This window comes from Tachypleus tridentatus, chromosome 7 (genome assembly GCF_004210375.1).
Source record: "Tachypleus tridentatus isolate NWPU-2018 chromosome 7, ASM421037v1, whole genome shotgun sequence".
In the NCBI taxonomy this organism is placed as follows: Eukaryota; Metazoa; Arthropoda; class Merostomata; order Xiphosura; family Limulidae; genus Tachypleus; species Tachypleus tridentatus.
In genome coordinates this window covers 15,407,671-15,431,804 of record NC_134831.1, presented here as the reverse complement: position 1 = coordinate 15,431,804, position 24,134 = coordinate 15,407,671, and the positions used below count along the sequence as shown (strand labels likewise).

Sequence of the window (24,134 nt, the reverse complement as noted above, 5' to 3'; positions counted from 1 at the left end):
TTATTACAATATTTGTTTATTTATTCGTTACTTACAGCAAGCAGCCATGTATCCTAATATTGAGGACTGTCAGCGAGAGTTTACTAGTTCATTCCCACTCTTACCAATGGATACTGCTGATCAACTTCCCGGTACCACTGTTGCATTGCCATCTGTTGTCAACCAAGGTTACTACTCTCAATGTAACTCGAGTTTAACTGGGAGATTCCAGGGCCCACAAGTCAATGCAAACGACCATTACCCAGAAGCACTTCTACAGAATTCTGCTTTGAATTCCTCATCAACCGACTTAGTAAACTTCACATACACTTCTCTTTCTAATGGTAAGTAACAAGATACTTAACACATAAGTCGAGTTTAACAAATATTTACTGGTATAGAATTGTCTTGCTGGGCTTTTTTTAATTCTGACTATTTATAATATGATGGAAATAAAGTGTTCTCGTATAAACTCAGATTGTTTTGTTTTTTAATTTCACAAAGCTACACGAGGGCTATCTGCGTTAGCCGTCCCTAATTTAGTAGTGTACGACTAGAAGGAAGGCAGTTAGTCATCATAATTCAAGCCAACTCTTGGGCTACTCTTTTACCAACGAATAGTGAGATTGACTGTCACTTTATTACGCTCCCCCGGCTGAAAGGGCGAGCACGTTTGGTGTAACGAGGATTCGAACCCGCGACCCTCAGATTACGAGTGCAGCGCCCTAACCACTTGGCCATGCCGGGCGGAAACTAATGAAATGAAAATAAAAGGTCTCATAGATTAATTTGCTCTGACCCTACCTAAAAAATATTCAAGTGCTCTTGTTTTATGCTATTATATATTAAACGTAAAATGATATTAAAACCAAAGCGATAAAAATAACGAATTATACAAGTAAATAAAACAACGATATTATGGAAGCATGGTCATTTAATGTAATACAAATTTCTCTCTGCAGAAAGATGTGATTATATTTTTAAGATAATGGCAATATAAGTATTCAGTTATTATTAGAATCATTCATTTGGTATGTTTTGTTTCTTTGAGGTAACCCACCACTAGCTGAACGGTACTGTACGTCTGAAGACTTATAATGACATAAACCGGGCTTCGATACTCGTCGTAGGCACAACACTGATATCGCATTGTGTAGCTTCGTGTTAATCAGTGAACATGCAAACAATATTAAGCTCCACGAAAAGTAAAGTAAATAACAAATCCCACAGAGACGTCCGGCATGGCCAGGTGGTTAAGGCACTCGAGTCGTACTCCGAGGGTCGCGGGTTCAAATCCTCGTCACACCGAGCATGATCGCCCTTTCAGCCGTGGGGACGTTATAATGTTACAATCAATCCCACTATTCCTTGGTAAAAGAGTAGCCCAATATTTGGCGGTGGGTGGGAATGACTAGCTGCCTTCCCTTTAGTCTCACTGTTAAATTAGGAACGGTTAGCGCAGATTGCCGTCGTGTAGCTCTGCGCGAAATTAAAACCAAAAAACATGACTTCCTCACTTATCTTAATTAACACCAATTATTCTCTGCAAACGTTTTATTTTTGCTTCTCTGTTCTTAAGGCGAATCTACTAATGTTGCATCAGCAGTAGCAGTCTCTTTGGCCACTTTGACCAATGATCCTGAGCCAATAGGTGATGAAACCATGGAAGTGACATACGGCCCAGAATTTTCTGAATTCTTGTGTTCAACGAATACTAGTGTGCCTGTTGTCAACCACCAGACAGAATATTTCCTGACAGACTTACTGGCTGGTGATGATCTACAGTTCATAAGTATGACTTGTGCTGAATTAACTCGAGTTCCAGTTTTAAATTTCCATTTTGTTTATTAAATATAAAGTATTCTCTCGAATATTTTTAAAACCAAAACATCCAGTTTACAATTATTAAAAAGTGTAAAAACAATACCTTCTTGATTTCTCACTTGGTAGTTGATTTTTACTTAACAAAGTATTGAGGTGCAAGACGATTTAACAATAAACAGTAAACAAATTTTTTACATTTATTCAGTGAGGTACATTGTACTCAAAATCGTAAAATAAATGTATTAACTTATTGAAGAAAAATGATGAGAATGAGAACTGATATTTTTATTAGACCACGGATATCACACACAAATGAACACCTCAGGAGAAAAACCCGAACTCAGTAGCAGTTCAGCTGTTTCATCAATGAAGATTAACCGAGTACCATCTATATCAGATGCGGTGAGTAAACCATAATGATTTTCGTTATTCAATAAAGAATTTGCTTCGTTATTGTTGTTTCCTAGCATGGGGCATTCAGTAAACGTAGCTATGGATATGATATAATAAGAGCAAACCTTCAAACGCATTGCATGCGTCATTTAATTTCGAATTGTGTTGTAGACCAAATTAGCTAGATATAGCCACGAGTGAGAAATTGGATGTGTTTAGAAAGGTATATATATAAGATTGGATCATATCATTCCTGTACAATAAAATGGGCAGTCTGAAAGATTTTCCTCATAATTCACGAGCTAATACCGTGCCTGATTTTAGGTTGCCATCAAAAAAGTTCTATTTAATTAATACGTAAGCATATGCAAGAGAACACGAATTAAACGTTAATTTTCTACACAAGTGTAATTACGTTTTTTTTTATTAGGCCTGTTATACATTTAATAAAGTAGTTTCTACTGTGATAAGAAATAACAACTTAATAATTGATTTTATCTTATTCTTAAGACTTTCCATAAAATTAAAAGATTAAATTTTGTTTATCTGTTAACGTGAGGCTGTCTTTTTGTTATTGTTTACATCAGTGCATCTTGCATGAAACAGATTTATTGTAAAGTGCCTCAAAATATTTATTTCGTATTATTTCTTACAAATTTCTTATGTTAATATTTCTGATGCATCAAGAAAAAAATTATATTTGGAATTTTATTTCTATGGTATTAAGACGAATAATAAAATCACTATCCAATTTCAAACAGCTGTCGAGCACACTGCTCGCTGGTTTAAATAATAATTTTGACCATAATGCAAATTCAAATATCAATTAACTCTATCTATCTTCTTTCAGGAATTGCTAGATTCTTCCTCAAACGCATCTTCTTACCACGATGACCAGCGAGCATCTTTCCACAAGGAATTAAATACGTATCTACCTGCCACACCAGATTTATACAGAAGACCTTTATCTGGAGATACTCCTAAACTCTACCACCTTCCTACTGCCCAGAAGAAATACAAGTTCTTTGGTCATGGACTTCAAAATCTTCAAAATGAGGTAGTTAAACTTCTCTACTTAGAATTTATTAAGGTCAGTTCATGCTAGGTGGTAATTTATGAAGTCAGTAAACCAAACTTCCATTTGGTTTGTCTGGTATGTCTTTCGAACGCTTTATTTCGTACGTCACTGTTAGAACCCGTACGTGACAAGTTCAATCATTCTATTCATTTTGTTTTTAAATTTACAGAATGACAGATACATAAGTGTGTAAAATGTTTGTGTGTACACTTAGATTTTTTTACAACACTAAGTAAACTGAATCTGGTCCAGCTTTGTGTCTCTATGTGCACACGTGTATTATTGTGATTTTAACTTTATAAATAAATGACACAGTTTATCCAACTTAATTGTAATAAGATGAGTTTTACTTTATTTGCAAACTACTATTCCTACAGGGTTCAGGCAATGACTTTGGAAACTTAACATCATCAGAACCACCTATTGAAAACCTACAATACTTGACAGGAAATGATCCAGCGGGATTTACATATCCTTATCCACCAACTGAGGGAATAGAGACCTCGGACCACAACAGCCAGACATATTGTGGAATAAACCTATGTAGTACAATGAAAGGGTCGTTTTCCAACAGCTTACATCACAATGAAATTGATTACCTTCCACTGCAAGGGACCAACTGCTCTCTTAAGTCCTTTATGAGGGACAAAGTTAAGGGTATCACGAAGAAGTATAATCAAAGAACAAAAGACGAAAAATGTGCAAGAATTCTTAAACTACCCATTTCAGTTACCGAAATAATCAATCTTCCCATAGACGAATTTAATGAAATGATTTCCAAGTACGAACTGACTGAGTCGCAGTTAACCCTAATAAGAGATATTCGTAGACGAGGTAAAAACAAAGTAAGTATCAAAACAAGAGTGCACACAATTCAAATAATTATGAGAGAAATTTCCATATAATATAATTTTGGCACTTTCAGTTTAAAATTTAGAATGCGAAATCTCTGTAGGTCCTTTAAGAGTCTTTCAGACCAATGATAAATTACATTTTACATGTTATTTTATCTATAGTGAATATCCCTTGACTTCTTACACCTATTTCACATTTTCATAAGAGTAATAATCTATTCATTATGTGTGGCGTATAAGGTTTTTGATAGATAGATTTCTAGTAAACATCTTATTTATTTAAATTATTTCGACAATTACATCAATTATCAAAGGTATATTGGTAGAATACAATGTAATATTTGTGTAATGATTTCCTCAATAACAATAATAAAAAGTCCTGTATTCTATGTGCCTTTTCAACGTTAGGCCAAATTCGGAAGATACTTAAACATTTTCCACTACTATTACTTCTACACACTTTTACTTGTGCACCTAAGTTCACAAATAATATTTTTACTTTCAACAAAGATTTACTTACTATTCGTAGTACGACTAACGTACAATTTCAGACTAATCAATCGAGTAACTGGATATAAGCTACAAGTAACACTGCTCCAAAAATATTTCACTAAAACTAAATATTACATTGAATAACTTGCACACTACCGTCTGAAAATTGACTCAATACTTCACTAATTATAGTATTTATAAATGCAACCTTTTTTAGATACGTTTCGCAATGTCTCTAGCTCACAATTATTTACGAATAACTTTAGTATTTTAGTTTTACTTTGACAAATTTACATGATGTTAATGTTTGCATCCTCCAGCTAACATTGAAATTATAGCTTAAAACAATAACATTATCAACATTATCATATTGGGAACAGAATTCTAATTTCTCATAAGTAGATGTGTATCACAAATTGATGCTTCATGTTTACGAACCGTATCTTATTTCAAATTTAGTGCCAACTGATTACACAACTATGAGGTGATGTAATAATTCATTATGTTCCCTACAGGTAGCAGCACAGAACTGCCGAAAACGAAAACTTGACCAGATAATCACTCTACAAAAAGAACTGGATGCTCTGCATGCTAAAAAGTTGCAAATGGAGGCAGAACAACAAAAGAAGTTAAATTATCAACAGATCGTACAAGCCAAATACACACAGCTTTATGAGTATATCATGAAGAAATCTACTCTTCCATGCGGTCAACATAGTCGACTAAATTTTGCCTTAACAGACAGTTTAGAGATTGAGTTGTATCCCACTTGTACAAACAACACTGAAGTTGCTAAATCAATACTAGATCAAGAAGGAATCCAAGATAATCAGAAATCAAACAAGAAGGATTTGTGTCTTAAAATTTAACAGAACCGTCATATTAAAGTGGTGATTGACCTCCGCAATCCCGTTATCTTTTGTGGTGTATGGTGTATTACTGATCATGATTTTTGGATCAAGAAATTAAAATACGTTTGTATTAAAAGAAACTGTATTATACACCAAGAAATGTAATTCTTGGTTTATGAACAATGATCCTGCATAGTTCAAAATATGGTACGTAAGACAAAATGTAGTTTTCTATGACTATGTAATATTTTATAGAAAAATAACTACTTTTTTCTTACATTGTTTGTGTAGTTTTAGACAAACTACTAGTTTCTGTATAACTATAATACCTGTTCTGTAACTGTTAAAAGGTGGTACTGTGTATAACAGAACCGAACGTATTAAATATTTTTGTAGCTGTACACCATATATGAAATATTATAGAAAATATTTTCCATTAGATTCGAACCTCGGGAGTCAACTAAAAAGGCTACATGGAATTTTGTAAGACGAAAATTAGATAAAGATGGATCATAAAAATGGTTGTTATATCTCCCCAGCTGCCAAGTTCACATTATAATCAAATAACTATATATGTCTCATGAACTTGAGGTGGAACCGGTTAGGGACAAACTGATCTATTATTTTTGTTATATTATCTTCATAAGTAAATTCTGAATAATTAGTCTGGGAATATTTCAACAAATTATGAGGGAGTTTATTGTATGACAGGGATTAGATATTAAATCGTTTTCATAGGGATGTTTTATATCAGAATTACTTTCATTCACACACACACACACACACATATATATATAATATATTCGTGTTTGTTATCTGAGTAATAAATCGAATTAAAAGCCTAAGCTTAAACAAAGTATTAAGTTTTAAAGAGAGAAACAAATATTTTCTGTCTCCTATTATGTACTTTTCAACTGAAAACTGAACATTATTGGTAAAAAACATGGGATAGCTCCAAAATCATAAGAAGAAAATTTAATTACTTTGATAACGAAATTGGGCTCAAGTTTAACAACAACAACCGAGTGTCTTCTGTTGATAGTATAATTTTAAGTCAGTTTTAGTAAAGTCAATCTACTAAGTATAACCTGGGTATTCTGTTCTCTTCATTTAACCATTATCACTGGTATAGGTTTGGTTTGTTTCAAATTTCTTGCAAAGCTGCTCGAGGGCTATCTGCGCTAGCCGTTTCTAGTTTAGCAGTGTAAGACTAGAGGAAAGGCAACTAGTCATCACCACCCACCGCCAACTCTTGGGCTACTCTATTATCAACGAACAGTGGGATTGACCGTAACTTTATAACGCCGCCATAGGTGAAAGGGCGAGCATGTTTTGTGTGACAGGGATTCGAACCCGTGACCCTCGGATTACGAGTCGAGTGCTTTAACCCATGGCCATGCCGGGCCCCCTTAATAGGAAATTTTATTTTACTCATATGAAATTACAAGCTTATCAATTGTTGCGAATAGAATAAGCACAGATTCATATAAACCACATTTCCTATTACTTAATTTTTATTCTAGGAGTATCTTTCTTAAGTGGCCTTTCAAATCATGCTTTTCTCTATTATGACGGGCCCACCATGGTCAGGTGGTAAAGGCACTCGACTCGCAATCCAAGGGTCGCGGGTTCGAATCCCTGTCTCACCAAACATACTCGTTCTTTCAGCCATGGGGACGTTTTAATTTTGTTGTCAATCCCATTGTTCGTTGGTAAAATAGTAGCTTAAGAGTTATCGGTGAGTGGCGAATACTAACTGCCTTCTTTTAAGTCTTACACTGCTAAATTTGGAACGGCTAGCGCAGATAACCTTCGTTTAGCTTTGTGCGAAATTCACAAAAACCAAACGAAAACCAATACGTATTGAAGCCATGTTATTAACCATCTGTTATAGAGAAGGGCCACGTTTCCAAGACGGAGATTGCCAAACCATAAGAAGAAAAGAGAAATTATACTAAAATCCATACGCTCTCCGTCTTATTTGTTCCACTATTATTTTCTGCTTTCTAATAATTATAAGAAGAATGATTTAGTATGTTCGACTTTAACAGCACCTTATGTGACGTATGTGCTAGTCAATCGAGCAGTATTCACATCCCATGAAGAATTTGATGTCACAGATTGATGCCATCAAATCTGAAAGTGTAGTGTATTCAGCGGTATATCACGGCTCAAACCCTAAACCTCTCTATCTGCAGTCCGACATGGCTTCGAAAGTCAGTAAATTATTAAAGTAAAAAAATCGTTTAAATAGTTATTATTGTATATATGTAGTAAAATGTCAGTAATTATAGGTTGAACCGTAGTCACGAATAATGGTGTTATATATAGAAAGTAGTGCTCAACACATGCACATTGATGTGTAAACAAACTCCACATAATTCTCAATAGTAACTTAAAATAAGGACATATTTTATGGGGCTAATTCTTCCAAGCCATTACATAATGTAAATTTCAACACTATGTCAATGTTTCAGTAATCCCTGTTGGCAACTGAATGTGCCAAGATGAGAATACTTATTATTCTTTAGAATTCTTATATAAGTTTAACAAGGACATGTCATAAGGGTTCTGCTCGAATGAACATACTGATCAAAATTCGGGTCTGAACTAACTGTCACGGTACCCCATGCAGTGTCTTAACTACATAGAAAAAAGCTAACATATGGTACCAGTATATACCAGAATAAATCAATTTATTAGCATTCCAAAAATAAACCTTGGTTAAACCAGTGTTTTAACACTATACATTAAGTTTTGTTTTCATGTTACGGCGCAAAAAGCGTAAACAATTGTCAATGGAGCAAAGAGTTCGTATAAAAGCTTTAAGTGAAGCTGTTTGTACTTTCCAATAAAATACTGTAGACTTGAAATGTTCCCCAAACACCGTCAAGTACACCATAGATCGTGATACTGAGACAGGTAAGTCTGAAAATAGGAAAGTTAGAGGCAGAACACCTGAACTCAATGATACTGATGTTAAGTATCTTTGTTTATGTAACCTTCAGGACAGAAGGAAGACTGTCACTGATCTCAAGCATGAGATAAAGTGTCCAGATCTACAGTATCAAAAAGACTCAACGAGAATGGAATATCTGGTCGTGTAGCAGTTAAAAAAACACCTTTACTTCGATCTTTAAATATGGTCAAGAGACTGGAATGTGCTAAAAGTACAAAACCTTAACTGTTGATCGTTGAAAAATGATATTACGGACGGATAAGTCCAAGTTTGAAATATTTGGTTCAAAGCGTAGATTGTACGTCTAGCAGAAGAAAGATGAATGATACTTAACTCAATACATAGCACCTTCAATGAAGCATGAGAGAGACAGTGTGATGGTATTATGGTATGTTTTTTACTGAGACAACAGGAAATATTTGCAAAATGGATAGAATAATAGACCAACACGAGTACCATCAGATACTGACCTTTCATGGTTTGCGTATTATGTTAAAGGATTCTACTATCAAGAAGATAATGACTCCAAACATTCTTCTAACATATGCAAAAATTTCTTAGCTTAGAAAGAAGCTGCTGGAGTTATTCAGTTGATGTAATGGGGCCTCACAGGACCCGATTTCAACCCAATTGAGCATATCTCAGATTTCATAGAACAAAAGTTGACAAATCAAAAGTTACTTACAAATAAACTTTATGGAAGTGTATTAGACATTTGGAGTAAAATACCAAAAGATACTTTAATTACATATATAGCAACAATATCCGAAAGACTGTTTGCAGTTATTATACAAAGGGGTACACTAACAACAACGTCCCCTACAATCACGTACAAGTTTACACTCTCGTCTGTAATACATGTGCCCGGCAACGATCAATTGCAAACTCTCTTTGCTAACCTGAAGATGATTTAAGAAGGTCGAAACGTTGTTCTGTACTTTGTTTTAATTAAAGTTTTGATACCCAAACCAGCTGTCTTGAGAATGCAAAGGAGGGTCACACAAAATATAAAGTGTTTGTTGAACTCCATTGAGTAGCTGTTGTACTAAATATGAAGAGTAATAACATTTTGATGTTTCACCTGTGATTTACTTTCTATTGTTCTTTAAAAGCAGCCTGAAACCTAATTATTGACTTTGTCCTGAGACTTTTGCACAGTACTGTAAAATTGCTAAAATCAAGTGAGTGCTATATTATAACAAAGCCACAGTGGTCTGTCTGGAAAAATCGAACCATTGATTTTAGCACTGTAAAACCAGGACTTACTCTTGTACCATCAAAGGACTGGCTGAAATTAACAGAAGAGCACAGTAGATCATGCTTAAAGAAAAAAAAACACAAGAGATTTCTCTAGATTTAGTCATTTTGACTTTAAGTAAACAAGATAATGAGAATAAAGAATCGGGAGTTATCCTGCACAGCATATTATAACTGTTACGTGACTTACCTCTTATTGTTAGAATACGTATTATAACTGTTACGTGACTTAGCTGTTATTGTTAGAATGCGTATTATAACTGTTACGTGACTTAACTCTTATTGTTAGAATACGTATTATAACTGTTACGTGACTTAGCTCTTAACTCTCTAACAAGTCCTAACAGAACACTTTTCAACAACTCAAACTATTAAGTTCTTCTTCGCAGTATTTTCGGCGGTAATTTATTTTTTGCATCAAATGCGCTTGATACCTCTTGCATGCTACGTAAACGCTCTACCAACAGAATTAAAGAGTTAATCTCCTACCTGCACAGGTCCGGCATGGCCAGTTGGTTAAGGCACTCGACTTGTACTCCGAGGATCGCGGGTTCGAATCCCCGTCACACCGAACATGCTCGCTCTATCAGCCGTGGGGGCGATATTATGTGACAGTCAATCCCACTATTCGTTGGAAAAAAGAGTCGCCCAAGAGTTGACGGTAGTTAGTGATGAATAGCTGCCTTCCCTCTAGCCTAACACGAATAAATTAGGGAGGGCTAACGCAGATAGCCCTCGTGTAGCTTTGCGCGAAATTTAAAAAAAAAAACAATCCCACCTAGCCATTCTAATAAGACAGCAAACAAACATAATAATTTAAGAGAGAAAGATTATAGATAATAAAGACATTTACATAAATACGTTATAGATATTTATTCCATATACTGCTTTCCGTTGTTGTTGTTGTTCAACAACAAGAATAAGTGAAGTATGTGAGTAGCCTATACTCAATACAGTAAAAAATATTAAAAGGCGGATATTTTAAAAATTAATTTTTTGTTAGTGCTATTTTATTTACTAAACGTTCTCAATAAAATGTGTTAAGTGACCTAAAAATAAAGACAAATTTGTTTTCTCAAATAATAATTGGATCTTTATCCAGTTATTTTTTCTTATTATTTTGAATTTCTCACAAAGCTGCACGAGGGCTAACTGCGCTAGCCATCCCTAATTTAGCAATTTAAAACTAAAGTGAAGGCAGCTACTCATCACCACCCACCGCCAACTCTTGGGCTATCCTTTTACCAACGAATAACCCTCTCACAGCTGAAAGGCCGAACATGTTTAGTGTAGTGGGGATTCGAACCCGCGACCCTCAGATAACGAGTCAAGTGTCTTAACCACCTGGTCCTTCTGGGTCTTCTTATTGTTAGTTTTAGCTGAAAGGCCTCAGTTTACTGTTTTATGTACCTAAAACTACAATTTAGTAATTCTAGTGCTAAGCAATGGAACACATCTAAATCTACGAATAGAACTGTAAGCACAAGTCGAACGAATAGTGTGATTAACCACACATAATAGCGCCCCATGGCTGATAGGGCGAGCATGTTTGATGTAGCTGGGATTCGAACGCGTGATCCTCAGGATACAAGTGGAGCGTCCTAACCACCTGACCTCGCCAAGCCTAACACTATAGGGAGGTTTGGTGTGGTTTTTGGAATTTCGCACAAAGCTACTCGAGGACTATCTGTGCTAGCCGTCCCTCATTTAGCAGTGTAAGACTAGAGGGAAGGCAGCTAGTCATCACCACCCACCGCCAACTCTTGGGCTACTCTTTTACCAACGAATAGTGGGATTGACCGTTACATTTAACGCCCCCACGGCTGGGAGGGCGAGCATGTTTGGCGCGACTCGGGCGCGAACCCGCGATTACGAAGCGCACGCCTTAACGCGCTAGGCCATGCCAAGCCCAACACTATAGGAAGATATGGGTCCTAATCAAAACTTCTTCTTGAGTTTGTTTGTTTGTTTGTTTTGGAATTTCGCACAAAGCTACTCGAAGGCTATCTGTGCTAGCCGTCCCTAATTTAGCAGTGTAAGACTAGAGGAAAGGCAGCTAGTCATCACCACCCACCGCCAACTCTTGGGCTACTCTTTTACCAACGAATAGTGGGATTGACCGTCACATTATAACGCCCCCACGGCTGGGAGGGCGAGCATGTTTTGGCGTGACTGTGGCGCGACCCCGCGACCCTCAGATTACGAAGTGCACGCCCTAACGCGTTAGGCCATGCCAGGCCTTCCTCTTCTTGAGATAAAGTATAATTAGTTTCACGTGTTTCGTTTACTCATTGGTAAAAAATATTTTATAATGACTTATTCTAAAATAAAGTAGTTTTTAAGTACAACCAAGAGTGTTTTTATTGTACTTAATACTGTGTTTAAAATATAAAATATAAAACTTAGTAATTAAATAATAAAGACTGTTACAATAATTGTATAGTTGTTATTTCTCGAAATTAATTTACGTTTTTTGTTAAATTTGTTCTGTATTTGAAGACAATGTCTAAATTATTCTGTAACTTAAAGACACAACTTCAGCTCTAAAAATTGGTTAGTGAAACATTGGACAAAATTTTCTTACCTAATTTAAACCAATAGGCATTATTTCCCATGTATTTTCAACAACTATTATTTACTATACCTTTTCTTATGCACCTTGCATATGGTACACTGGTTTTTAAATAAGTATCTTTATAAAAACCACGTTCCCCCAGTGGTTTGGTTTATAGAGCTGAAAACAGGGTTTCGATACCTGTTTTTAGCACAGCACGGAGAACTCATTGTGTATTTTTATGCTTGACAGCAAATAAACGGATTGTTTTTTATCAAATTTCACAAAGCTACTCTAAGAATATCTGCGTCAGCCGTCCCTAATTTAGCAGTGTAAGATCACAACAGGGGTAGCAAACCGCAGTTCGCGAGCCACATGTGGCTCTTTGACATATAATGTGCGGCTTATGGAAATATGTTGGCTGAGCTTCTTTTTGCATCACAATTAATATAAAAGGTAAATAAAATATTGAGCTTTATACTTATTTACCGGGTATAAACTGAGAGTCCACTGGATTAAAACGTAAGTTTAATGTTCATGGTGAGTAAATATATTTAATAATTTAAATCCTAATTTTAATGCTAGATTTGAGTCAGGGATTAAATAAATTTCGCATCTGCAAGAATTACAGAGGAATTGTAGTGGAGAATCAGTAATCATACAAGTCGGTACTGACAATGTTAGTTTTAGTGGGCGTGGCATGAGATCGCGTGATTGTGGCGTGTGTGGCTGTGTTGCGGGCAGTGAATGTGGTGGAGAGATAGTGTGATACTGGGCGCTGTTGAGTTTGGTTGCGTTGCGCATCTTGGAGCTTACTGTTTCTTTTCACTTTAATTTTTTAAAAGTGTCTGTGAAAGTTTTGTGAAGGAAAATGGCGTCATCAAATTACAAGAAGCAAAAGTATGAAGATTAAAACAGAAATTTTAAGCCAGAGTAGGAGGAAGATTTTGCACTCACCGTTAAAGAAGGTAAATCTTTGTGTCTTATCTGCAATGTGTTACTCAATCATTCCAAAGCCAGTAACTTTAAACACCACTATAAAACAAATCACAAAAACTTTTCGTCTGATTGTCCATATAAATCGTAATTACAAAAAACAAGTTAACTTGTTAAAATCATCACTAAATAGCCAGCAGACACTGTTGACAACGTTCAGTAAAGAAGTTGATACAACGACTGAAGTTACTTTTGTTATATCATGGAATATTGCTCGTACTAAACGTCTATATTCTGATGATGAATTTGTTAAGAAGAATATAGTTGAAGTTTTTGCAGAATTAGATCCAAATAATACAAAACTTTAATGAGTAATAGCACAAACACCAGCTTCACTCCACACTACAGAGAGACGTATCTCTCAGATCAGTGCTGATGTTGTAGGCAAAGTACAAAATGATTTAATGAATTCCCTTGCATTCAGCTTAGCCCTTAACGAATCTACAGACATACAAGACAAGCCACAACCGGTGATATTTGTTTGTTATGTTTCCTCTCATGTAACTGTAAAAGAAGAGATGTCGGACTAAGTGGCACTAAAAGAAACAAATCGTGGTACTGACGTTAAAAATGCGTTTGAGAGAGCCTTAACAAATGCTGATATTCCATTGGATTGAGGCCCAGCATGGCCATGTGGGTTAAGGCGCTCGACTCGTAATCTGAGGGGTCGCGGGTTCGAATCTCGTTTGCACCAAATATAATCGGCCTTTCAGCCGAGAGGCGTTATAATCTGACGGTCAATCCCGCTATTCGTTGGTAAAAGAATAGCCCAAGAGTTGGCAGTGGTTGGTGACAACTAGCTGTCTTCTCTCTAGTCTTACACTGCTAAATTAGGGACGGCTAGCGCAGATAGCCCTCGAGTAGTTTTGCGCGAAATTCAAAAACAAACCACTGGATAAACTCGTCAGTGTTGCAACAGATGGAGCACCTGCAATGGTGGGAAAATGCAGAATTAATTGCTTTATGAAAAATGAAAGGTATTCATGATGAATAATGCAATAAACAGGGAGAAACTCTAGAAAGCTGGGATCACCTGGCAGTCGGATACTACAACTGTAGAGATGTTATGAAATTTGTTCTTGAAATTGTCAATTTCATACGTTTAAATAGGAAGACTTTCCAACAGTTCAAAAATTGTATTGAAGAACTGGACCTTAAAGATAAACTAAGTGATGTCTCTTTCTACTGCAGTGTGAGGTAGCTGTCAACTAGCAATGTCTTAAATAGGTTTGTGGATCTGTTGGAGCCTTTTATTACTTTTCTCAACTAGGAAATGATGAATGGGTGCAAGATCTAGTATCCCTTACTGATATTATGAATCATCTACAAACTCTCAACCTGGCACTCCAGTGGAAGAGTAAGATTGTTTCTGATCTTACTCAGACTATTTTCAGCTTTCAGAATAAAATAAGACTTTTTGAAATAGACATGTTGTCAAGAAACTTCAGTTACTTTCCCAATCTCAAAAGGAAAGTAATTACAGTCCCTGATATTGAAATAAAAGATCATAAACTGGAAGAATACAAAGATAAATTACAGGAACTGCTTGATAATTTCCTAGACAGGTTTGAGGACTTGCAGAAGCTGAAGTCCCGCTTCGTCTTTCTTGTAAATTCATTCATAGCTAATGTGATCAGTGATGGTTGTCCAATTCTCGAACCTCTGGTTACAGAATCATCTGCTGTGGAAATGGAACTAATAGAACTACAGGAGAACCTGGGTCTAAAGATGATCCATAAATCCCATTCTACAGTTGAGTTCTGGAAGCAAGTTCCAGGAATAAAATATCCTGAACTGAAGAAAACCAGTATGCGACTCATTTCAGTTTGTAGCACAACATACTGCTGTGAATCACTGTACTCTGTAATAAAGTTTGTGAAGTCAAAGCATCGTGCAATCCTTACAAATCAACACATGATGGGCTGATTCGTACAGCCTTGACAACATATCAGCCGGAATTTCAACGACTCACAACCATGATGGAAACTCACAAAACCTCTACTAGCAGTAACTAGTCTGATAATTGTATCAATGTTTGTGTCAGAAAAATATTATGATAAAACTAAAATTTTGTAAGGTGGTATCTGATTAAACTATCTATAATTTTATTGTTTTACATATTTTCCTCCATGTTTTGATCAGATATGCTCAATATAGTAAAAACAATAATCAGCCAGGATTATTAAAACATTTAGTATGTATGTGTACTTTGTTATTATTAAAACTAATACAAATTAACAGTTTAAAAACTACATACATGAATAAATATTATTACGTACATGTATTTCTTAATATTTATATAAAATATATGTAACAAAATGTACATGTAACAATAAAAACGTGTGTGTAATATTTGTTCATGTTTTATGGCTCTTAAACATCTGAAGTTTATCATATGTGGCTCTTACGTTAAGTAAGTTTGGCCATCCCTGGACTAAAGGGAAGGCAGCTAGTCATCACCAGCAACCACCAACTTTTGAATACTCTTTCATTAACGAATAGTGAAATTAAGTGAAATTATAATGCCCCCACGGCTGAAAGGGCAAGCATGTTTGATGTAAGGAGGGATTTGAACCTCTGATCCTCAGATTGCCAGTCTATCGCCTCTAACCACCTGGCCATGCTGGGCCACAAATAAAGGGACCCGAAAGGCTGAAAGTAAAACAGTATGAGAGAAGGGAACCAGCATGTTTTATAGCAAGGCAGTCAACTTATAGCAAAATAAAAAGCATTTTCAAGATTTTTATTCGTTGTTCATTGTTAAGAATTTCATGTTTTGAAGTGCTTCGTAACAAGCTTTAAGAATAACAGTAATTACAAATAACAAATCATACCAGTAAATGATACTCTATTTGATATAAAACAACACAGTGCAGATAGCTCTTGTGTAGCTTTTCGCGAAATTCAAAAATAAATAAAACAACACTTCAATTTGTTTGCTTTAGTGCTGGGATAATTCTGGAAAGATTGAAACTGAAGTAATAGAATACTTCTTTTTTAAACATGTATATAAATATTAGCTAACAAATGTACTCGAGTATAACGAGGCATTTATTTCATTGGCTTCAAAATAATGGCGACAAGGCGTGCTTATGTGTGTATCCTCAGTCATTGGAATTCCTTGGCACATATTAAGCACGAAACAAACTTGAACTTCATTTTTATATCGAATGTCGCGTCATCTACCGGTCAGATTTATCATTTCTAACTGACTAGTCCTCTTAAAGCGCCTCAAAGTGTCAAAATCGTAATGTTTTATAAAAAAAATTCCAGATAAAGTATAATTAGTTTTACGTATTTCATTTAGTCGTCACTACACATTACTTTATTATTATACAATTATTTGTCAAAAGTTTTTTTAGTTACAAACATTTAGTTTGGTGAACTATTATTGCTATATACTTATGATAACAAAATAATTCTCTCTGTGCTCTATGTTAGCCGATGTTGTTGTTTTGAACTAACACAAAACTACACAATGGGCTATCTGTGCTCTTCTCACCACGGGTATTGAAACCCGGATTTTAGCGTTGTGAGTCCGCAGACATACCGCTGAGCCATTGAAGGGGGGGCATGTTAACCGACACAATTGCGCTTGGGCTTACAGTTTGGTTTGAATTTCGCGCAAAGCTACACGAGGGCTATCTGCACTAGCCATCCCTAATTTAGCAGTGTAAGACTAGAGGGAAGGCAGCTAGTCATCATCACCCACAGCCAACTTTTGAGCTACTCTTTTGTCAACGACTAGTGGGATTGGCCGTAACATTATAACACCCCCACGGCTGAAAGGGCGAGCATGTCCGGTGTGACGGGTATTTAAACCCGCGACCTACATATTACGAATCAAGTGCCTTAACCACCTGGCCATGCCTGATCGTTAGGCTTACAGAGAGATTAAAATGTATCAAATATTTATCGTTTATCGTGATTGATAAAGCTAGTGTCATGGTGATACAACAGATACTTAGCACCACAATGATTCAGTTTTACATTAATATTTCTTTAGATATTATTCGGGCACGAAATATATCCTTCTAAACTGCATCTTACATAGCTTTAATTTCTTTATACATATTCAAATAAGAACGACGAATGTTACTACAGTTTACACCTGAAATTCGTACATATTTTTTTCTTTGCAAGCAATGTATAATAATTGTTTCAAACTGTCTTGTCTGAACGCTTTGCTAATTTTGTATATATATAAACAAACATTAATATAAATATAAAACTTGGATTAATGTAAACCTGAAATCTCTACCCAAAACAAAAATGGACATCACCCACAAGAGGAAGAGGGACGAATAAAAAGGTGGCTCAACAAGGTCAGGTCAGTAAAATACATATCGTTTGCAAAGGCGAAGTCGCATGTAGCTCGTTTTTTCTTCCCACATTTTTTCTTGTTGTTTCACGAATTTTGCTTTGTCCAGTACTTTTCTCTTTTGAGCTAATTGTCATTTTTAAATTCAAAACTCGACGAATATTTGAAAATTCTCTAGTGTTGTATTATTTTTCATAACTGTTTGTAACACATACATATACGTGTGAAAAAGACGTGTTCATTTACTGCCAAAAGTGAAAAAAAAACACACAAACAAGAAAACAACCTTATTGTCTACTAACATATTTCAATTACTCGAAGGTTATCTAGGAATTATAATGTAGAGATTACATAAAGGTCTAGGATTGTGTAGGTATCATAAAGTAGTGATTACACAAAGGTCCAGGGTTGTGTAGGTATCATAAAGTAGTGATTACACAAAGGTCCAGGGTTGTGTAGGTATCATAAATAGTGATGACACAAAGGTCCAGGGTTGTGTAGGTGTCATAAAGTAGTGATTACACAAAGGTCCAGGGTTGTGTAGGTATCATAAATAGTGATTACACAAAGGTTCAGGGTTGTGTAGGTATCATAAAGTAGTGATTACACAAAGGTCCAGGGTTGTGTAGGTATCATAAATAGTGATTACACAAAGGTCCAGGGTTGTGTAGGTGTCATAAAGTAGTGATTACACAAAGGTCCAGGGTTGTGTAGGTGTCATAAATAGTGATTACACAAAGGTCCAGGGTTGTGTAGGTATCATAAATAGTGATTACACAAAGGTCCAGGGTTGTGTAGGTATCATAAACAGTGATTATACAAAGGTTCAGGATTGTGTAGGTATCATAAAGTAGTGATTACACAAAGGTCCAGGGTTGTGTAGGTATCATAAATAGTGATTACACAAAGGTCCAGGGTTGTGTAGGTATCATAAATAGTGATTACACAAGGTCCAGGGTTGTGTAGGTGTCATAAAGTAGTGATTACACAAAGGTCCAGGGTTGTGTAGGTATCATAAATAGTGATTACACAAAGGTCCAGGGTTGTGTAGGTGTCATAAAGTAGTGATTACACAAAGGTCCAGGGTTGTGTAGGTATCATAAATAGTGATTACACAAAGGTCCAGGGTTGTGTAGGTATCATAAAGTAGTGATTACACAAAGGTCCAGGGTTGTGTAGGTATCATAAAGTAGTGATTACACATAGGTCCAGAACTGTGTCGGTATTATAAAGCAGTAATTACAAAAAGGTCCAGGGCTGTGTTGGTATTATAAATTGGTGATTATACAAAGACCCAGTATTGTGCAGATATTATAAAACAGTAATTACACAATGGTCCAGGGTTGTGTGTTTATCCAGAACTAAATTATCTACATCTGTTTCTTATAATTACAAATATTTTTTTTTCTTTTCCATTTTAACATGTTGGTTTACTTCTTCCGTTTACTCATGTTTATATATTACTGTACATATATGTTTGTTTTCTATGTTTCTTTTTTATATACTAATGTGTATGTTTTCATGTCAAAGCTAAAGCTTCCAAGCAACGTACCAGTTAACAGTAGTACAAAGAAGCGCCTACGCCTTTAACAAAACCATAAAGGTAGGGTTATTGTATCTGTCTGTTTTTCTGTTTCTCTCTTAGTTTCTATTACAGTTTTAACATGTTTTTCAACTTCATATATACTAGCATCTATAACATAACAAATTGATTTATCTTTACTGTTTTCTTTATATATTGTCACATAATCATGTTATTCCATTTTCTTAAAGACAAATGAAGCATACAATTATATACAATCATGAATATTTCATTAAATTAAAAAAAATATGTTTTATAAACACAAGTAAAATCTAAGCATTCAAATGTTGCTCCTCATGTTTGACAAATATTAGTATATTCAAACACTCGTGGGAATACGATGTTAAATTATTTATGTAAAAGAAGAAATACCGTAATGTATTTTGTTTTGTTATTCATTAACTCACATATCTATTTCTAACTGCTGACTAATCACGCTTCGTTCAACCGCACACCAAGGTTTTCCCTAGTGATATTAGAGTGTGTTCTTTTACAAGGACATGAAGATAAGATAACCACTCTCTAAGCCGTGACCTTCCATCAAAAAACTCTCCATCGTATGACCTGGTTATAGATCATTTTTAAGAAAATATCAGCTTTCTATTTTAAATATTTCTAGCCTTATTTGTTTCTTTGTATACATATAAGTGTGTGTATGTTTGATGTTGAGCGCAAAGCTGTGCCCATTACAAAGATCAAACCCGGAATTTTATTGATATGAGCCCTCGAGATAGCTTGTAGACAGGGGGGAGGCTTTGGTTTCGTAGCAGTTAATTATAAATATAGTTTTGCAATTAAACCACACTCAAAATGTACTTATTGTTTCATTCAACACATTCTAAAACTCAGGATGGATTGAATGTTCTCAGTTCTTCACCTACTAACTCATCATGTTTGAATCTTTTTTTTACATTATTAGTTTAAATCAATTGTTAAAGGCTAGAGAGTAAGACTATATAGTTTAATTATGTACAGTAAATGTTCCACAGTATAAATAACATAGTTACGCAACATTAAACTTACAAATACGTCACTGAATGGATAACAAAATTACATAACATCAAACATACAAATACGTAACTGAATGGATAACAATATTACATAACATCAAAACTTATAAATACGTCACTAAATGGATAACAAAATTACATAACATCAAACATACAAATACGTAACTGAATGGATAACAATATTACATAACATCAAAACTTATAAATACGTCACTAAATGGATAACAATATTACATAACATCAAATATACAAATACGTCATTGAATAAGTAAAGGATTATAAGGTATAAAATGTAAGAACATATCACTAAATTAACAATATTACTCTACATAATTCAATGTAACATGAAAGAAATAACAAGAACACATTATGCGAATGATACATAAGAGGCAGCTGGTGAATGAAATATTGACATAGCATCAGTTATTGATAATGACCGTTCATTACCGTATCATTCATGCGATAACACATTATCAAAAAGGTTATACCACTAACAAAATCCGTTTCTGCTGCATTTACATCTGTTGATAAACGTAGAGAAACAGTATAAAACAGACTTTAAAAAAGGCATAACCATATCTTCTTTTCTGTGCACAGAAGTCCTGTTGCAGACTCACAGGTAAAGTGTTTCAATTCGTAAGCTTAGAAACCTTTCAGGTAAACATAATATAGTTTCTTTCTTTTCCTATCATTTAAACATAGGTGTATTAATGTAAAAAATACGACTTTTCATTAACCTGTAAATTCTTTCAAGTCTTTAAAAGCTCTTCATTAAATAGAACTATAACATCAACTGAAAAACAGTTTTTGAAAGACTGAAATAACTGTGACAATCATGAGGTCGTATCAGATATAATAGATTATCGTATACACAATTGTTATATAATTTGTTATTTTAACTCAGAAACAAGTCGAAACAAAATCAAATTAAACAAAAAACGCTGCATCAACTGAAAATATCCCAAGGTACAAATTCTAATTTCTATTTCTAATTTTATATCTATTGCTATTCTTTATTACTTATGTGAGACTGGTGAATGGAGGTTAGGACTGATAGACGGTGTATTCCCACCGCTATGTGAGTCCTACTTCCGCAGTCACCTCCGAAACCTGGGGTACATTTTATAACCTCACATTATAGTTTGTACCCTGCGATCTTTTCAATTAGTGCAACGTTTTTTGTTTAATTTGTTTTTGTTTCAGCTTGTTTTTGAGTTAAAATAACAAATTATATAATTAATCAGAGGTTTGAATTTGTTGTTTTTAACGCAGTCCTTCCTTATGATTTTACTTAATCTCTATTAAAATGTAATTATTTTCACTATAATTACTATATATACATACATATATACACATGTATATACAATTTAAAGCAGTATAAAAGGTAACAAATGGAACGATAAGCAGGTTTTAAAGAACATTCTGTAGTGTATAATATCTATCACGTCATAACCACCATTGAACTTTACATGTTTAAAATTTGATTATTGGACTACTTTTTCAAAAGGAGGAATCCCATATGTAACCAATGGCCTCTTTTATTCCCCTATTGGACTTTCGAACAGGATCTGTGGTACTTCTCTAATTTATTTCTTTGATATACAGCATTCTGTGTTTCACGATGATTTATGATACGTGGTATTCGACGTTGTCCCTCAAATCTATCCTTTTAATAATCACACTTACACTTAGCTCCATATGCGATATGTGTCTGCTCATAGGTAATTACAGTTTTTTGTTGTTGTTATGATTATGACACACACGTATAATTTTATTAATTACGTTACAGACGTCAACATGAGGGCCGTTTTCTTCTGCTTCTTTCTGATTTTAGCTCTGTCAGTTTGGCAAGCTGAAGCGGGTCTTTGTAAGACAGTATGTGAAAAAGTTTGTCCCATTCCGGGCGTCTGTGACATGATATGCAAAGTTTTGTGCACCGACCCTGTCAGCATGTAAGTTTCCAAGTGTTCAGTTTTGTTTTTTACAATATAGCAAATTACAAAGAATAACATTAAAATAATAGCTTTCCTCAAGTGTTCAAACTAATTCTGAGATGTTCATGAAGTTTAGAAAAATAACAACATATAGGCTATCAAATATGTAAAATAATAGAGCTTTCTTTAGATACGTTTTTGATATAATTAACATTTCTAAATTAAGTTTGATATTTTTTCAGCACTCGTCTACCTCCAAGAAGGTTACCTTAAAGGATTACCACCGGTTAGTATTTTCTACCGTAATAACAAAGTTTAAATATTAGTTTAAACATGGCAAAAAATACCTTACTCGGAAGTGTCTAACTTTACGTGTGAATTTTTGGATGGATAAAAAAAACTTCTTTACAAGTCTGTGCTATAATAAATCCACATCGTGCCATCTGCTGTGTACACCGAAAGAAATCGAACCCTGATTTTAGTGAACAAAAGATGACATAATAGTCTAGTTTTTGATTCGCTATTTATGCTGCAGTATACTAGTTTCGCCGAGTTTATGGCTTATCATTATTGCTTAGAAAAGCGACGAAAATAAATAACGAAAACACCATCTACTGGTGTAGTTTAACAAATCATTAAGAAGAGGCAAAAAAATGTTTGCGTGTGTTTTCTTATAGCAAAGCCACGTCGGGCTATCTGCTGAGCCCACCAAGGGGAATCGAACCCCTGATGTTGCGTTGTAAATCCGAAGACATACCGCTGTACTAGCAGGGAGCAAAAAAAAAATGTTACAAGTACCACTCTCATAGTAATAACTATTAGGCCTAGTAATCTAGTAATCGTTCTACGACTAAAAAGATGGAAGCATGAGATTCAATGAGTAACACGTATAATGCAAAATTCGAATTTTTGATTTCAAATATCGGTTGACATTAATTGTAACGTTCAATGAATTTTATGTTTCCATCTTTTTAGATCTAAACGCTATTAGCAGATTGTTTCTTATTTTCCTTTTCATCACGCGATTTGGTTTCTTTGTACTTAAGCACAAAGTTACATGAAGGGCTGGCTATCTTCGTGTTCCACATCACGGATATCGAAATCCAGTTTCTAGCGTTGTAAGTCCGCAGACACCCTACTGTGCCACTAAGGGGCACATTATTCGGTGATAGAAAGAAAAAATCACAAATAGATTTCCAGCTAATACGCTGAATAATAATTATAAATAATTGTGACAGTATAGTAACATGTATTTCAAATGTTTATTTACTTAATATATTTTATGGTTAATAGTCGGGATTACATGGCTTTACATCAAATTCTACAATTGTATATTATCATACTCTGCCTACATATGCAATATAATTTTGAATATTGGATGTATCTTGAAAAGGCATTTTCATACGCTTTTTTTCAAAAATAATAATAATAACAACATTAAAATAACTTTTTTCAATGGTTTAAGCAACCATCGTATAAAGTTTATATACACGGACGTCTTTAAGTTTCGGAGTATAGTGTCCCAACCACATGCCCGGCATGGCCAGGTGGTTAAAGCACTCGACTCATAATCCGATGGTCGCGGGGTCGACATTCTCGCCCTTTCAGCTATGGGGGCGTTATAATGTTACAGTCAGTCTCACTATTCGTTAGTAAAAGAGTAGCCCGACTGGTGGATGGTGATAACTAGCTACCTTCCCTCTAGTTTTACACTGCTTAAATTAGGGACGGCTAGCGCAGATAGCCCTTGTGTAGCTTTGCGCGAAATTAAAAACAAAGTGTTCTCAAAATTATTCTCCAAGCGATGTATCAATATGTTCCATAAAATACTCAAAAATATGTTGTAATGTGAAAATTATATAAAGATACTTTATACAATATTGTCATAGAGCTGTTTTTTCTAATATATTACTTTCAGTAATTTTATTAATGTTCATCATAATGTATCATTTTTTTGTTTTAATATTTCAGATAAAACGTCTACTGTCTGGCTACTCTGTTAACACATAAAAACATAATAATTCTTCTGTTGTCTTGATGCTCTTTCAAA

General features: G+C 34.8%; 1 protein-coding gene and 1 long non-coding RNA gene across 5 annotated transcripts in view; both read left to right on the top strand.

The window, feature by feature from the left end:
- LOC143255189 (segmentation protein cap'n'collar-like) overlaps positions 1–6,198 on the top strand; it is a 72,647-nt gene extending 66,449 nt beyond the window's left edge. For all 3 annotated transcript variants that reach the window (XM_076510458.1, XM_076510457.1, XM_076510456.1), the window contains exons 2-7: positions 38–323; positions 1,559–1,771; positions 2,096–2,205; positions 3,047–3,253; positions 3,652–4,119; positions 5,136–6,198. In XM_076510458.1, the coding sequence (XP_076366573.1) occupies positions 47–323; positions 1,559–1,771; positions 2,096–2,205; positions 3,047–3,253; positions 3,652–4,119; positions 5,136–5,489 (1,629 nt within the window). In that variant the 5' untranslated portion in view covers positions 38–46 and the 3' untranslated portion in view covers positions 5,490–6,198. The remainder of the gene's footprint in view (positions 1–37; positions 324–1,558; positions 1,772–2,095; positions 2,206–3,046; positions 3,254–3,651; positions 4,120–5,135) is intronic.
- Positions 6,199–20,612: 14,414 nt separating this feature from the next.
- Positions 20,613–22,370, top strand: LOC143255188 (uncharacterized). Of its 2 annotated transcripts, none has more exons than XR_013030463.1 (3): positions 20,613–20,769; positions 21,940–22,102; positions 22,327–22,370. It is a non-coding gene; the product is annotated as an uncharacterized LOC143255188 (long non-coding RNA). The 2 variants fall into 2 exon arrangements; XR_013030464.1 differs by having other exon boundaries at positions 20,689–20,807.
- The last annotated feature ends 1,764 nt before the right edge of the window (positions 22,371–24,134 follow it).